Source organism: Leptopilina heterotoma, unplaced genomic scaffold, assembly GCF_015476425.1.
Source record: "Leptopilina heterotoma isolate Lh14 unplaced genomic scaffold, ASM1547642v1 Lhet_260, whole genome shotgun sequence".
NCBI lineage: Eukaryota > Metazoa > Arthropoda > Insecta > Hymenoptera > Figitidae > Leptopilina > Leptopilina heterotoma.
In genome coordinates, this window is record NW_025110970.1 from 302,046 (window position 1) to 320,994 (window position 18,949).

Below are 18,949 nucleotides of genomic sequence, written 5' to 3' on the forward strand. Positions count from 1 at the left end.
TGTTTAAACTAAAAAAAATTTTTTTTTCTTTGAAAAAAAAAAATTAAAAAAAAATTTTTTTTGATTTTTTATCAAAAAGTTTCTTAAATAAATTTTTTGTCGTCAGACTGTAATAATACACTAGGATACCAATTTTCAGCTCATTAGGTAAAATAATGTAAAAGTTAGGAAAAAAAATTTTTTTTTAAAAAATTTTTTAGTTTTTCCTTGACAACGCTATGGCCATCATTACATATCAAGTTCTCTATATTTTTCCTGTAATATTCGAGTAAAAATACACCAGCATGCAAAATTTCAGCTCTCCATGTCGAATAGTTTAGAAGTTAAGGGGGGGGAATGGTCACTTTTTATGCATTTTTGGCCAAAAATCTTGTTATTTCCTTGACAACGCTATGCCCATCACGTCCAATCACATTCGCTATATTTTTCCTGTAATCTACGAGTGAAAATACATATCTGGACCAAATTTGAGCTCTTTAGGTCAAATAGTTTAGCCGCTAGGGGGGGGGGGGGGGGACACGATTTGGCTACGGACAACAGAGTCTCACCAATAGGGTTCCGCCGATACACCGTAGGTGTACGGAACCCTAAAAATAAAGAATGTAAATGTCGGGAATTATAAAACAATTCTGAGATAGCCAAGAATAGGAAACAATAATAGAATCTTTGTTTTTGATGTATATTTGTTCTTTCTCTTACGTCTGAAGGATCAAATTTAGAGGGTCAAAATAATGATGTTCAACCTAACTATCGTAATAGTTTAGTAGTCCTTCTGAATTTATTTTTTGTTTGTCCCAAGAACTCCCCTTATATGTTTTGTTTAACTATCTTAGAGGGATAAAACTTGCTCGAGAAAAGTGCACACAAATTTCAACAGAACACATGAAACAAGCCACGTAACTTTAATTAAAATCTCAATAACGAAAGAAAACATCATTTTTTTCATTTTAATTTTTAAAAGTATTCATCTTAAGCTAAAAAAAGGGTTCTTTCTCAAAAAAATGTTTAAAAAAATGTTTCATTTTCAAAAATGAGTCAAATTTTAAAGGTTTTCATAATTTTTCTCCGCATTTGAAAAAACAGGAAAAAACTTTCCGAAAGCATATAGGACAAACATGTTTTTACATCTTTATATAATAGCTATGATGTTTTAAAAAATCTACTAATCAAACTGTATCAAAATTCTAAACCCCCTTCCCCTCGTACATTTTCAAATAAAATTTCATAATATTTTGTTATTTAAGTAGTCACTAATTACTAAAGTTTGTAAAAATTAAAGTCCAATTTGACAACTTTTAGAGATTTTTTAGAGATTAGCACACTTGAAAAAATTTGACCCACAAGCATATTATAGGTCTCAAAAGTTAAAGTCAATAGTATTATTGTTTTTTAATCCATGATGGCAATTCACGACGGCACCCACAAGGAAACATGTATCACATTTTGAAAAATAAGAGATAATCAAATTTAACCTACCGTTCGGTACCGTTGGAGGTTTCTTCGTCTGCACTCGTGCCGTTGCATTGTTCACCTGTCGATTGGAAAAAAAAATGTTAAAATAATTAACAATATTATTTTTAAATAACATTCGATTAAGTTGTACACATAAAAACTTCAATATTAAAAATCTCTGCTGTGATCAAATTCTTTAATATATTTCATAAACACAGCTCCATAAAAACAATGTTGGGAATCCAGAATCATATACATCCGGAATCAGTAGAGTAAAGTGCGGATAGATGCCCCCCAATTCGAAAATCACATCTAAATTCAACAAATATTAATATTTTTAGTTGACTATTCGATTTTTACACACTATTACTATTTATCATTAACACACGGAAAGAAAAGGTCTGGAAGAGATATCCATAAAAATATTGTTGAGCAGAATATTGTTGTGTTATCCAATTCAATGGAAGAGACAACTTTCAGAATGGAAGCACATTCCATATTCAATGGATGAGGGAGCCATATTATATTGTTGAATCAAATATGGATGTGACATCCATAGGCATGGTTGGGCTTACAATTCATGCTATGGATTTTCACATATGGCTGCCTCATCCATATAAACTTTGGTTGGGAGATCCATAGTTAGTTCAATATTTCGATACATGTTGCGCTCAATTCATTATCATGGCATCCATTTAAAAATGGTCGTCTCAATTTGTTCGTCGCGTCGGTTTCCTGTCACGTCTATATAATCGCGTTGTGAGTTTATTGTGTATAAATAGTGTTACATGGAGAAAAAGGAATAGTTGACACATCCAGATACATGGATATCACAGCCATATTATATTGAAAAATACGGGATATCCATAGTTAAGGTTGCTCCATCCATATTCTATGGCTGGCTGTATATTGTTGGAGCAGCAAAAGATCTATGGTTGGGTGATCCATATAATGGAAATGGGAAACAAAAAAATTAGAATCACTCAATTAATTAAATTCCATGTCACTTGAGATATTTTATACACATTTTTGTTAATTAATACACACCACTTATTGAATAACCGCATATTTACGAAATAAATTATTAACCGATGGGGGAGACACGAACCCTAGACCTAACGCATACTAGACACTAACGCTATCCACTACACTATACACACAACTACAATATCTGAGCATATAATATTCCTTATATACTATACACATATTTCATGAAAATGAATTTACATAAACACTAATAGACAATAACGATAATAAATAATAAACAATTGTAACACTATTTATACACAATAAACTCACAACGCGATTATATAGACGTGACAGGAAACCAACGCGACGGACAAATTGAGACGACCATTTTTAAATGGATGCCATGATAATTAATTTCGCGCAACATGTATCGAAATTTTGAACTAACTATGGATCTCCCAACCAAAGTTTATATGGATGAGGCAGCCATATGTGAAAATCCATAGCATGAATTGTAAGCCCAACCATGCCTATGGATGTCACATCCATATTTGATTCAACAATATAATATGGCTCCCTCATCCATTGAATATGGAATGTGCTTCCATTCTGAAAGTTGTCTCTTCCATTGAATTGGATAACACAACAATATTCTGCTCAACAATATTTTTATGGATATCACTTCCAGACCTTTTCTTTCCGTGTATAATTGTTTATTACTTATTATCGTTATTGTCTATTAGTTTTTATGTAAATTCATTTTCATGAAATATGTGTATAGTATATAAGGAACATTATATGCTCAAATATTGTAGTTGCGTGTATAGTGTAGTGGATAGCGTTAGTGTTTAGTATGCGTTAGGTCTAGGGTTCGTGTCTCCTCCATCGGTTAATAAATTATTTCGTTAATATGCGGTTATTCAATAAGTGGTGTGTATTCAGTAACAAAAATGTGTATAAAATATCTCAAGTGACATTGAATTTAATTAATTGAGTGATTCCAATTTTTTGTTTCCCATTTCCATTACTATGGATCACTCAACCATAGATCTTTTGCTGCTCCAACAATATACAGCCAGCCATAGAATATGGATGCAGCAACCTTAACTATAGATATCCCGTATTTTTCAATATAATATGGCTGTGATATCCATGTATCTGGATGTGTCAACTATTCCTTTTTCTCCATGCATATGTAAGGACCAAATACCTACAATAAATAATTAATTAATCAGAACGAAAATACAAAAGGTCTGCATTTGGCCATATATCCCACCTGGGTGGGTATAAGACACCCCCCGCGGTAAGTTATTATTATTTATTACAATAATTATTATAAAAAATGGAAAACGCCCGTCTAATATGTTTCTCTGATTAATTTGAAACAAGAAAATAATTGCAAATATTTTCTTACGTGTTAAATATCCTTGATTCTTGTAATAAGGAATTTTGTCCAGCAGTTTGAAAATTTTTAGGCATTTTCAGCAATCTGAAATTTTTACATTATTATAACTAATAACCCCGGGGTGCCAGCGAGCTGGAACTTCATAGTAAAATTGTTATGGCTAATAGGTATAAAAAAAACTAATAATCCATAAATATACACTACCGTCCGTGAGTATCAGGACGCCCCTTTTTTCATGAGTGGAAAAATGCTTAAAACGTAGAAAATAAGAATGACAAAAATTTTTCGTTTACCTGATCGAAGAATTTTCGTTGACTATTCTGTCAGATACAGAAAAAATACTGGATTTTGCATGCTTTTCGTAATTTTTGAATTTCTCAAAACTAATTAACTTTTATTAGCGCTCTTGGTCTTGTTTTAATCTCTATTTAATGTAGAATCCAAATTTTTAACTGGTATTGTGAAATAAATTTTTACAAAAAAATTTGAAACCATAAAAGTAGGATTAAAAAAATTCAAAAAATTATCATGAATATTAAAGTGCCAAAAAGGTCAATGTAAAATATATTCATTTAATAGATACACTAAAATTCAAAAAAGCTTTTTAAATACTTAATTATTTAATTTAAAAAAAATTTTTTTTGTTGAAAAAGTGTCAATCTGTTTTTCAAAAATTTTTTATCCGACTTTCACAGTTTCAATTTTTTTTTTGGAAAAATTTATATCACAATACAATTAATTAATTCAGACTCTACATTGAATAGAGATTAAAACAAGACCAAGAGCGCTAATAAAAGTTAATTAGTTTTCGAGAAATTAAAAAATTACGAAAAGCATGCAAAATCCAGTATTTTTTCTGTATCTGACAGAAAAGTCAACGAAAATTCTTCGATCAGGTGTCAGTCTTTTCATAATTTCATTAGCTTTCAGGAAAAAAATACGAAAAATTTTTGTCATTCTTATTTTCTACGTTTTAAGCATTTTTCCACTCATTAAAAAAAGGGGCGTCCTGATACTCACGGACGGTAGTGTAGTTTCTTTCATATTGGAGATCTGAGAAAGGGGGCATCTATCCGCACTTTACCCTACATATAATAGGCCAGTCGGTGAGTGCAAAAACTGCCCATAAATGCAAACAGAAAAGTCTCAACGGTTTCTGGTAGTTTGGGGGCTCCTTATAAGAGCCCCACAGTTTGCTCTCGATTTCCGGGTGCGAAAAACAATGTAAACAATCGCCAAAGTTTGGAAAACATGGTTTTTCGATGCTCGTTGCTTCCGGTTAAGTTTTAGGGGAAAAAGTTGTTATTGAAAGTTATAGAGCTTGGAAATACCTTTTAAATGATGGGTCATACGTTAAAAAAGGTTAATTAGTTTAGTTGCAAATGAATTTAAACCATTAAAAATAGCACTTCTTTAATTGTTTAATAACATTGTTAATAATTATCGAATTTGTTCATAACTTACCAGGAATGTTCTCCTTGCGTAGCTGAATAAATCCAAAAAAAAATTAACTAGATCGGAGAAATAGTTTATGCATAATTCCATTTGTTAACTAAAAACATGTAATTTTTCAACGGAATTTCCCCACTTTTGGTACATCGAATTTCGATTTTTTCTTTTGGAAAGTACACTTAAGAAGTCAAACTTTCATCCTATTTAAATGGCCAATTGATTTTTTTATCTAAGTGCATAATAAAAAGGGTTAAAAAAGGGTGTGTTTTTTTGTCGTAAACAAATGGAATTACTCAGCCAATTTTCACTTTATCAATTAGCTATAAACGGCATATAATTCCATTTGTTTCCACAAAACTTTTCAAGAAAAAAATCCGACCTAACTTGAAGGGGAGGGGGAGTTAACTTTTTTTTAAAAAAAAATTCCTGACAAGTTAATTATTGATATTTTTTATTGAAACTCGCACGACTTTTAGTTCAAAACATGTATTTTATGAAAAAAAATTGAACTTAACGTTTTGTGCTTTTATTTTTCATTTATATCAAGTGAAAGTACTTGAATATTTTTTTCAACCCTTGGACGGCGGAGTGGGGGAACTCGGTAGGCGGGAATTTCGCCCGCCACAAACAGAATTCAGCCGTCAAATCCACAAAAATGGTCATAACTTCGTTAATTATTGACCGATTTTAATCTTTTTTTTTTTAATTCCATGTATTTTTTTATGCTGAATCCAAATATGAATTTATATATTTTTTAAATAAAATATTTTTTGTAGAAATAAAAATTTTTTTTTTTAACAACAAATTTTTATTATTATTTATTATATTTAACAAAGATTTTTCTTCATACATCTTATTTCATTTAATTTAAAATAATGATATATAAAAAAAAAACTAAAATTATTTACCAATAAGCGTGTAGCATCGAGTTTAAGCGTTGTTTAAGCGTATTTTGCCACTACAACGCTTAAACTCGATGCTACACGCTTATTGGTAAATAATTTTAGTTTTTTTTTTAAATAACATTATTTTAAATTAAATGAAATAAGATGTATGAAGAAAAATCTTTGTTAAATATAATAAATAATAATAAAAATTTGTTGTTAAAAAAAAAAATTTTTATTTCTACAAAAAATATTTTATTTAAAAAATATATAAATTCATATTTGGATTCAGCATAAAAAAATACATGGAATTAAAAAAAAAAAGATTAAAATCGGTCAATAATTAACGAAGTTATGACCATTTTTGTGGATTTGACGGCTGAATTCTGTTTGTGGCGGGCGAAATTCCCGCCTACCGAGTTCCCCCACTCCGCCGTCCAAGGGTTGAAAAAAATATTCAAGTACTTTCACTTGATATAAATGAAAAATAAAAGCACAAAACGTTAAGTTCAATTTTTTTTCATAAAATACATGTTTTGAACTAAAAGTCGTGCGAGTTTCAATAAAAAATATCAATAATTAACTTGTCAGGAATTTTTTTTTAAAAAAAAGTTAACTCCCCCTCCCCTTCAAGTTAGGTCGGATTTTTTTCTTGAAAAGTTTTGTGGAAACAAATGGAATTATATGCCGTTTATAGCTAATTGATAAAGTGAAAATTGGCTGAGTAATTCCATTTGTTTACGACAAAAAAACACACCCTTTTTTAACCCTTTTTATTATGCACTTAGATAAAAAATCAATTGGCCATTTAAATAGGATGAAAGTTTGACTTCTTAAGTGTACTTTCCAAAAGAAAAAATCGAAATTCGATGTACCAAAAGTGGGGAAATTCCGTTGAAAAATTACATGTTTTTAGTTAACAAATGGAATTATGCATAAACTATTTCTCCGATCTAGTTAATTTTTTTTTGGATTTATTCAGCTACGCAAGGAGAACATTCCTGGTAAGTTATGAACAAATTCGATAATTATTAACAATGTTATTAAACAATTAAAGAAGTGCTATTTTTAATGGTTTAAATTCATTTGCAACTAAACTAATTAACCTTTTTTAACGTATGACCCATCATTTAAAAGGTATTTCCAAGCTCTATAACTTTCAATAACAACTTTTTCCCCTAAAACTTAACCGGAAGCAACGAGCATCGAAAAACCATGTTTTCCAAACTTTGGCGATTGTTTACATTGTTTTTCGCACCCGGAAATCGAGAGCAAACTGTGGGGCTCTTATAAGGAGCCCCCAAACTACCAGAAACCGTTGAGACTTTTCTGTTTGCATTTATGGGCAGTTTTTGCACTCACCGACTGGCCTATAAGTATTTTGGGCAGCTGAACACAAATTTCAAGTCCGATTTGCTCTGTCATGTGGATTTGATGTCAGAAAATTTTTATTTAATATTGACAAATATACTTCACTCTTGGTGCCTAGAAGGTTTTAGAGTAGGGTGGTCCAAAAACAAAAAGTTGTAAATGTTATGCTCTCACTCCTAAATAAAAAGGATAAAAAAGAAGAATAAGAATGAAAGATTTATTTAACAATTTTTTATTATTAAATAGTTTTTAAAGGGCCAAAAAATATTTAAAGAAATAATAAACTATAAAAGATTATAAAACCAATTTTGTAATAAATAAATAAACATTAACATCATAGTTAAATAAATAAATTAACACTGCACTGAGAAAACTGGAGGATTGGACTAAACATCTGGAGGGACTAATCGTTCATATTGGAGAGTTGACTATTGGAAAACAATCTAAATATTCAAATACACCATTGACAGCTATTCGTGCCATTTCTCTTGGAGGGAAAATGATTTTATAACAGAGGGACAAATTAACCATCTTGAGAAATCCCTTCCTTATCCGGCGCGAAATGAATAAATATGGCAACCTAACCCCTAAATTAAATACATAAAATGTCAGAAAAATAATTTCGCGCGCATCAGATCGTACACATTTTCTGCGCAACTCAATTACGAATGTGATTCAATAATAAGACAACAATCTTCCAGAAGTTTTTTTCATGGACTATTAATATCTTTAGATTTCTATACTACAAGTTCTGCATAGTATTTGCAATATTTTCAAAATATTGAATTTTGATACTATGATTCAAGTAAGTATATCTATATCTGTCAATATTTGGAACATAATTTTCTGACGCATATATAATCAAACATGTTTTTTTGAGGTTAAAAAAATCTTGACGTTACTTGATAGAACAACAAATTCCCTTAGTTTCAATTTTTTTCAAGAAGTTGAAATTTCAACTTAGGACATTTCACGTAAAATGCCTCATATTTTACTTCTCTTGGTGGCATTAGTTACTCATTTACTCAGCAAAAATGATGTTGGTAATTCTGACATACTCTGCTTAAAAAGGTCGATTTTGTGACATAAATCCTATCCAATTGGGAATAGCGCCTTTTGATAAAATTAGTAGTCTAGAAACAAAGCCCGACTTAGAAAGTTTGCATCAACTTAGACCAAGCGCGTTTTTAGATATAAAACTTTTAAGACGACAAAAACAAATTTCTTGCTTTTTTTTAAGGATCTGTTTCTTAGTAAGTATAGAAAACTTGGAAATTGTTTAACGTCTCATTTTACTCATAAAGATTTATATACTCGACAGCTTGTATTAATTAATGGCATTAATTGCTGAATTAAAAAAAAAATTTTGCATGAAAATGATCGATAAAAATAGGTCAATTTTTTCACTATAAATAATAAAGCATATCTCAGCTAATCTTCATTTTAGAAATTAGGGATAACAGCCATATTTAATTCTTCCTATTTTTCTGTAACTTAAAAACAATCCATTAATCTAGCTCAAAGGGATTCAAAAATAACTTTTTTTAAAACAAATCCTGATTTGTTAAATTTGTTAATAGTATTTACATATCATTCTTAGATAGTTTATGCATCATTTAATCGAATAAAAAATTTTTTTTGCTGAGTAGTATAACCCCTTAATTGTTTATAATAAAAAATTGACCTTTATTTTGAAAGGGGCCTAAAGAATTGTTGCTCCGTGCTTGATTTTTAAAATTTTTCAAAAATTGTATATCTCAATTCTTTAATATATAGTGTACTTTCAGATACCAAAGAGTTCGAATAAAAAAATGTATTTATTTTATTAAAAAAAATTATTAAAAAAACATACCTACGTTTTTTGGTCTGTTTGACCCGCATGTAACCCCTTAATAATAACAACTTTTTTGTTCAAAATTTTACCGGAAGCAGCAATTCTCAAAAAACGTGAAAAAATTTGTTTTTGTCGTCTTAAAAGTTTTATAACAAAAAACGCGCTTGGTCTACATTGGTGTAAACTGTTGGTTATTGCTTCTAGACCAAATTTATCAAATGGCGCTATTATATTCCGCGAATATTCGTGACAAAGCTGTTTTCTTATTAGAGTTTCATATTGGTTGCAAGAGAGTTCCAAACAACATGCCCCACACTGAAAAACTGTTTGCCCAATGCGCTGAAAGGTTGCGTTAAAAAGAAACGCACTGCTCACTTTAGTTTTGGGAGAGTAACTCTCCTTTTTGGTACACGGAAAGAAGGTTTCACCTATATTCACGGTGTATATCACCGAAAAACATGGTGATGGTCGGTGGTGCCAGATTTCAGGGGCCGGCATCTTAATTCTCTGTGCCCTTCATCAGTTTAGCACGGAGGCGCCACGATATATTTCGCTTCACGGCATCGAAATTTAGAGTGTCGCATAATGCATTAGCTTATTTAATGTCACACGGAGAGAAAAAACAAGGCTTTTCCCCGTGACTTCAATTCATGCCTTTTCAGGTAGCAGTTTCACCGGATTTCCCGATGAATTTCATGCGTTTAGCGGTTAGGCCACGCCTTAGCCCTAGAATCTCACCGGGAAAACCCGTGAGCGTCCTGCATTTTTACTGTGATAATTTTCACGCGTTAAATGCATATTTTTTCATGGGGAAAAGCCTTGTTTTTTCTCTCCGTGCATGCACGGCTTTTTTACGTTCACGGCATCGACTTTTCCCGTGCTCTACACTGTGTTATCTTTTCTTTCTTTTGGTTTAATGGCCTCTGGTCCTTTAAATAGGACAAATAGCCAATACAATTATTCACGTATTATATTCACGTATATTTATTTATTCACGTATATTATCACTTGGATAGGCTGTATTAGAATTAAGTTTGTAGTTGAACCAATGAAAGGCTGAATATTCCGTTAGTACAGTTCAGTTAACACACACAAATAACCGAGAATGTAGTTAGTCAATTATCACTGTGCCGGGAACAATATTTACAAACTTTCTTTCTTATGGTTTTAATGGCCTCTGGTCCCTTAAATAGGACAAATAGCCAATACAATTCACGTAAATATATATTATCACTTGGATAGGCTGTATCAGAAATTAAGTTTGTAGTTGAGCCAATGAAAGGCCAAATGTTCCGTTAGAACCGATTAACCAACGCACACAAATATCCGAGTATGTGTATCAATTATCACTGTGTCGGGAGAGATCCGCTTATTTCACAAGTTCTACTTGTTGGTTGTCACTTTAGGGTAGTAAGGTTGGTAAGTCTGAGTAGGAAAGGAATTAAATTCAAAACTTTCTTTTATTGTTTACTTGACTATTTATTGTCATTACTATTATTGCTGTAGTTTTATTTACTTTGTTTCTTTTTTTTTTTTAATTTTATTTATTTATTGTCTTTTTTTTCCTTACAGGGACATTTATGACAAGAGATAAAAAAAACAGATTAAATTTCGTCTATTTTACTGTTTAATAAGTTATTACTTATATCCAAAAAGATAGTTAAATTAAGATTAGTATTTATAAGTTCCCAAAAGAGAGAAAATGTCCCAGAATCCAATTTCAAATTATTTACTATTTATATCAATAACTACAAAAATTAAATTTCACCAAATCTGTATTTACTTGACTCGATTTTTATAATTCTTAAACAGAATAGAAGAAAACAAAAATTAAATATGAGTTATTTCGTGAAGCTAATTTATTTTATTTATTTTATTTGGGAAAGAATTTAGAAGGAAGTGACTGTTAATTATAATTGTATAAGATATCAGTTATCGGTATAGTGTTTATTTTAAGTGTTTATATTTACGACCTTCAATCTGATGATTCACTTGTTTAGATCATTGAATATAAGCTCCTTACAGTTTATATGATTTCTTAGATTCGGTTAAATTCAATTTTTTGTTCACTTCCAGTTTCTTGAAAAAATTTTTGCTTTTCAATAATTAGCTCTCGATCCTCAATTCCACTTTTTGTTTCATTTTGGGAACAAACACTTGCTCAAAATTAACCATCTTATAAATCGAAAAGAACACGTGCTATTTATTTAAAAGTAACTTTTTATTATTTAATTGCACTTTAAATATTAATATAGAATAAGTGTTCAGCCACCAAGAGACGCACATCACACAAAACAATTATACTGTGAATTTAATTCACATTTTATACATTTAATACTTTAACGTAACTATATATACAGAAATATGAAGAGGAGGAAACAAGCACGTCCTCACTCTCCAACAACACAACACGGAATCCCTACACTGTGTTATAAACTTCTAACCTGTCAGTTAGTACACCGTGAACATAGGTGAAACCTTCTTTCCGTGTAGAGCTGTCGAACTATTTGTCAAGCAGCCGCTCACTTAACGCCATTGGTAGTCCAGTTTAAGAAAGCAACTCGCCCAATTTTTATTGAGCTGTGTCTGCGAATTTAAACGTCAAGTAGCGCTGCACAACAATCAACAGCGGAACTGTTCTAACAACAGTTTTTCAGAGACGCATGCATATCCCCTAATCGCCAAGTCGTCGAATGATCAAATAGTCGAATGCCAAGTAATTGAATGGACAAAACGTCGAATGCTAAAAACATCGAATCGGCATTTAGTCGAATGCTAAAAATATCGAATTGTCAATACGTCGAATGTTCAAAACGTCGAATTATCAATTCATCGAATGTTAAAAACATCGAATCGTCAACATGTCGAATGTTCAAAACGTCGAATTATCAATTTGTCGAATGCTCAAAAAATCGAATTGTCAATACGTCGAATGATAAAAACGTCGAATGCTAAAAACATCGAATCGTCATTTAGTCGAATAATAAAAACATCGAATCGTCAATTCTTCGAATGCTAAAAACATCGAATTGTTAATTCATCGAATGCTTAAATCATCGAATTTTCCATTCGTCGAATGTTCAAAACGTCGAATGATCAAAACGTCGAATGCTGAAAACATCGACTTCTCCAATCGTCGAATGCTCAGAACATAGAATAGTCAGTTCGTCGAATGCTCAAATAGTCGAAACGCCATCTGTTTGAAATGTCAAGTAGTAGAATGGTAAAGTAGTCGAAACGCCATCTATTCGAATTGCCAAGTAGCAGAATGGTAAAGTAGTCGAATGTTCAAAACGTCGAATGCTCAGAACATCGAACTGTCAATTCGTCGAATGCTCAAAACGTCGAATGATAAAAACGTCGAATGCTAAAAACATCGAATCGTCAAAAGTTCGAAAAAGTTCTTTGTTTTAAGTTAATGTCTACTGACAACAAAGAACTTTTTCGAACTTTTGACGATTCGATGTTTTTAGCATTCGACGTTTTTATCATTCGACGAATTGACAGTTCGATGTTCTGAGCATTCGACGTTTTTATCATTCGACGTTTTGAACATTCGACTACTTGGCAATTCGAACAGATGGCGTTTCGACTACTTTACCATTCTACTACTTGACATTTCGAACAGATGGCGTTTCGACTATTTGAGCATTCGACGAATGGACTATTCGATGGTTTTACCATTCGACTAAATGACGATTCGACGTTTTAAGCATTCGACGTTCTGAACATTCGATGTTTTTAGCATTCGACGTTTTGAACATTCGACGAATTGAGAATTCGATGTTTTTAGCATTCGATGTTTTGGCCATTCGATGTTTTTAGCATTCGACGTTTTTATCATTCGACGTATTGACAATTCGATGTTTTTAACATTCGACGTTTTGAACATTCGTCGTATTGACGATTCGATGTTTTTAACATTCGACGAATTGATAATTCGACGTTTTGAACATTCGACGTATTGACAATTCGATGTTTTTACCATTCGACTAAATGCCGATTCGATGCTTTTAGCATTCGACGTTTTGTCCATTCGATGTTTTTAGCATTCGACGTTTTGAACATTCGACGAATTGAGAATTCGATGTTTTTAGCATTCGATGTTTTGGCCATTCGATGTTTTTAGCATTCGACGTTTTTATCATTCGACGTATTGACAATTCGATGTTTTTAACATTCGACGTTTTGAACATTCGACGTATTGACAATTCGATGTTTTTACCATTCGACTAAATGCCGATTCGATGCTTTTAGCATTCGACGTTTTGTCCATTCGATGTTTTTAGCATTCGACGTTTTGTCCATTCGATTACTTGGCATTCGACTATTTGATCATTCGACGACTTGGCGATTAGGGGATATGCATGCGTCTCGTTTTTCAGTGCATGGGGCGTTGAGCGATCTACATTCTTACCATCCGCTGCAGAAGTTATCATGCGGTAAGTGTGTAGTTCGCTCAACGCTCCATAGGGTGAGGTGTTTGAAACTCTCTTGCAACCAATATGAAACTCTAATAGTATATATATAAGAAAACAGCTTTGTCACGAATATTCGTAGAATATAATTCTGACCAATACCTCTCCTATTTTTGCAATGGATGTGAGGTAAATTTATTTTTAAACTTTAAACGCAGGGTTATTCAAGTTTTGATGAGATAAAATAACAATTTTATTAAATTAATTATTTTAAAAAATAAATAATTACTTTAAAAAATACACTCAAAGAAAAAGTTCATTTCCCTGAACCAAACGGTTTAATTAACCTATGTCTATTTCCTACCAAAATCGTTTCTCAATTTCCCATACCGTTTTACATAGGAATCCCATGTAGATTTCCATGTGGGGATTTTCAATAGAGTTATAGACGAAATTCCTAAATTAGCTACATATTTAGGAAATAAAAGACAAACGAAGACGGGTACGACAGCTAGTTAGTTATAATTATGGCAGAAACAAAAATTTAGTTTTTTCAATGTACCCCTAAACAAGATCGGAGATTTCAGGACAGCTTAAGCGTATACAAAAATTAAAGTATATTCTTAAGATAATTAAAAAATCAATCAAAATTTCTAATAATCGTATGAAAATGTATATTTTTAAAATGTAGGTCTAATATTGCCTGAAAACAGTTAAATTAGCTGTAAGAGAAGAATGATTAAGTAGTTAAATATTATTAATTATAAAAAATAACTATTATTGATTAACATACATATTAGTCTAAGATATATATTAAATTATAGCTATATTATGATAATTATATATATATATATTTATTCATATAGTTCTTCACTATTTTTCAAGAAGTTTGCACACTAAAAAAAATGATTTGAGTAAAATAAAGGGTTACTTGTCTATAATCACATGAATTTTTATTTGTATCAAATAATTTTTATTTACGTCAATTAAATAGTATTTATTTCAGACAATGAAATTTTATATCAAATATTTATTTGATAATAAACAAGTAATGAGTTATTGAATAAAATCAATTTTTTTCAGTGCATTGTGAAGTTTAAATTTGCAGCGAACTTGATGTCTATAGAAAAATGTCGCCTAATTTGAAAGTTTATACGTCAATTTGTAACAGGAAAACATTTTTGTACCTTTACATAAAGTTCATTGCAAATTTTCTTGGAATCCTGCTGAAAACTTAGTGAAAAAAGTGTCCCATGTGAGTACATATGTGTGATGTAATAATAAAAAGGGCCGTGAATGGTTATTTGGTTTCACATATTTATTTCATCATTTTACTAGTTTTGAACTCACTATAGTTCCTCATCATGTAGTTTGACTTCATAAATGTTTTGAAGTTTGCTGCAGGATCAAATGTTGGCTACAATTGTAGAAATAGGAGTAAATTTTAAATTATTGTATTAATTTATTTTATAAATTTTGTAAAAGGACATTTTAAAATAAATGTGCTTCTATTAACTACGAAATATTGTATTAACCCAAGTGCGAAAACCAACGCGGCCCAACACTGGCCCGACTTTGCGCCGACTCTTGTGGTGTTAACAGCGGTTGAACGTCGGCAGCCAGATCTCGGCAGACATTAATGACACAATATTGGCCGCCAGATCTCGGCAGACATTAGTGGCCCATTATTGGCAGCCAGATCTCAGCAGACATTAATGGCCCAATATTGGCTGCCATTACTCCCCCAGTGTTGACAAAATTAGAAAAAAATAAAAATAAATTTTTTTTTATTCAATTAACTAATTAATTTATAACATTTATACGGCTTATTTCCCTAAATTAAACGCAAACTTACAAATATTTGAAAAATTCTTACCTCTCGCGGGGATCGATACCTGAACCTGACGCACCACAGCCTAACACTCTGACCACTCTGCTACTCTGACTTGAAGTCGAGGAAGCAAAAGGGTTCTTATAAGCTACACTACACTGGCCGATACTGTGCCATTATTGGGTCGAGCTACGTCCCAATATTGGCAATTATAATTTGCCATCATAGATACAAAATGATAGACATTAATGTGCCATTCCTGAACCAAGCTACGTCCCAATTCTGGCAATTATATTTTGCCATCAAAGATACAAAATTTTTGCCATTAAAGTGCCATTAATGTGCCTTTAATGGGCCAATCTTCGTCACATCATTGACAATTGAATTTAAAAAAATTTTAATATCAAAATTCATGCTATGTTTTTAATATTTAATTAATATCTAAGAATTTGACTAGAATCCATTTTGAAGTCAATTTTTACTAGAAAATTCTATGAGAATTGAATTATTTAAATGCAAAAATAAATAATTTATTGAATAAATTGAAAATTTCTTAATTTTTAGATAATAAAGGAAAAATTTTTTCTAAAAAAAAGGTTTCTGTTACATTTATTTACGAATTTCTTTAATTGTAAAATTATTTGAAAACATTAATAACTTCTTTTTAAAATTAATACTTAATTAAACTTTTTCAAAAAAATAAATTCTTTAAAATTGACAGTTAAAAATATAGAAAATTCAAAGTTTCAAATATTTTAATTTGAATCCTTTTCAAGCTTATTCAATTATTTAAATACAAAATAAATAATTTATTAAATAAGTGAATGTTTCTTAAAATTAAATTCTTATAAAAAATTTTACCAAATTAAAATGCCATTAATGTACCTTTAATGGTCCGATCTTCGTCACATTACTGTCAATTGTCTTTTGCCATTAAAGATTGATCAACTTTGCCAATATTGTGCCGTTATTGAGCCAAGCTACTCCCCAATACTGGTAATTATAATTTGCCATGAACGATACAAACTTTTTGCCACTAAAGTGTCAATAATGAGCCATTACTGGGCCGATGGTCGGCACATCACCGGCAATTGTCTTTTGCAATTAAAGATTGATCAACTTTGCCATGAATGTGCCATTATTGGGCCGAGAGCTGGCCCAGTCTTAAAAAATTTGAAATTCTGACCATCGGTGCCATCATTGGCCCAGTAATGGGACGTTTTGAACACCAATAATGGCCCATTAACTACTGCCAATTCTTGGCAGACATTACTGCACCAATGATGGGCCGTTTTTGCAGTCTTGGCATTTCGCACTTGGAAATATAAATATAAATAGGATAAATTTCACATTATGTATTTGAGTCATTCCATTATATTTCGACTATAGTCGTTGCCGACTAAATTTAAAAAATTATAATATTTTGCAATAATGATTTTAAAGACATTAGAATCACTGAACAAAAAGAATTTTTAAAATATTTTTCATATTTATTGTAATATAAGCATCTAAAGTATATAAAGTCGTAAAAACTGTCTATTAGAAAATATTAAAGAAAACAAATAATTTACTATGAAAACGTAAAAAAATTATTAGAATTTATTAAGAATGAATTAGTTTAGTATTATAAATTGATAGAAACAATTATTAATAAAAAATATTAAATGAAAAATGATTTTAAAGTTCACCTGCAAATAACCTAATTTTGCAAATTTAATTCACTAAATGTGAGAAAGAGAAATCATTAAATTGAATAAAACCTTATGAAATATAAAGTACCTGTGATTAACTTTTCATTTTTTTTTATCACTTTCTTCCTTTTTTTCTTCACAAATGTGAAAAAATAAGCAATTAAAATTGGCACTATTTTCACGATTTTCATATGTACATAACTTTTACCTAGAAAAATGAAAAATTACGAAAATTATACAGTAATTACTTGATCACTAAATAAACACACATTGGAAAAAGATTTTCTTTGGTCCCGAAGCTATTTTTCGAAATAATATAAATTTTAAACTTTTCACTATTTTTATCAGGTTAATACATGTGTTTTCTAAAGAACGAAGTCAGCTCTTATTGAGTGATAAGCGTTAAATCCTTCCATAGTTTAATTGTTAGTAGTAAAATAAATGATCATGGGAAGGTGAAGAAATTGAAAAATTCAATGTATCGTCAAAATTGCGACGTTTCGTTGGCTAAGGTTTGCCAACCTCATCAGGCTAAATTTATTTAAACAGAAAAACACTTCAATATTTATAAAGGTTTAAAACAACACTAGGTATACACTATACTGAAAATATGTTTAAAGAATATCCTACCAGATTCGTTAAAACATAAAAATTACGTTCTAACTCGTCAATATAAAAAAGATTTCATTGAGAAAAAATATTTTTTTATGACAATTTCCACATATATCAAAATTAAAAATGAAAAATTTCATCATGTGAAAGGAAGACATTTCAACACACTAGTTCAGTGTCAACTGAAATAAATTAAAATTTGCTATTTCGAGAAAGTCAAAAGAATCAAGATGAAGAAAAAGTCAATGAACTAAATGTAAACACAGTTTTATCATAGAGGGAGCAAGTTGTGTTATTGTTGTGTCATTATAGACAAGAGTCTAAACGTCTGAGAAGAGGAAAAAAGGTTCTGTTTAGAGTGAAAATATCTTCCTTTCTATTAATAGTGGAATGAAGTTGCATCTCTTGGCCCTAATTTCTGTTTTACAGAAAACATTGGCAAAAAAGATGTTGTAAATTCTATTAAAAACCTGGAGTCTTCTCTATCTATACTTGACATTAATGAAAACTCAAAGAATAATTTAAGGGGAAAATTTTCTGATGTCCTGTTAAATAATTTAAATAATAAAAATCTTTCTAAAAACCAAGATAGGTCATTTGCTAAAAAATTACAAAGCACAAAAAGTTTTTTAAAGAGTAATCCTGATGTTTTTTTCACTCCAGCCGATAAAGGCAACGTGACTGTACTCATAAAAAAGTCTGAATACAATAAAAAAATGTTGGATATGTTTTCTGACGTGTCAACATACGAACTCATAAAAAAGAATCCGCTTAAAAAACTAATCAAAGAAACATCAAGCATTTTAAAATATCTGAATGAAAATGAATTTCTCGACAAAAGCTACCATCCCAATCAATTGACCCTGACTGACACTGTATTAGCGAAGGCATATGGACTTCCAAAAATACACAAAGAAAATGTTCCACTTCGTCCAATTATATCTCTAATAAACAGTCCAACACATTTTCTTGCAAAAATATTGTATAATTCATTAAAAAATTGTATTTCTCCACCTCGTTCACATATTAA

The 18,949-nt window shown here is 30.7% G+C and overlaps 1 protein-coding gene across 7 annotated transcripts in view; it reads right to left on the reverse strand.

The window, feature by feature from the left end:
- Positions 1–18,949, reverse strand: part of LOC122503420 (RNA binding protein fox-1 homolog 2) — a 411,323-nt gene that overhangs the window by 127,491 nt on the left and 264,883 nt on the right. For all 7 annotated transcript variants that reach the window (XM_043613948.1, XM_043613951.1, XM_043613952.1 and 4 more), the window contains one exon: positions 1,477–1,531. In XM_043613948.1, the coding sequence (XP_043469883.1) occupies positions 1,477–1,531 (55 nt within the window). The remainder of the gene's footprint in view (positions 1–1,476; positions 1,532–18,949) is intronic.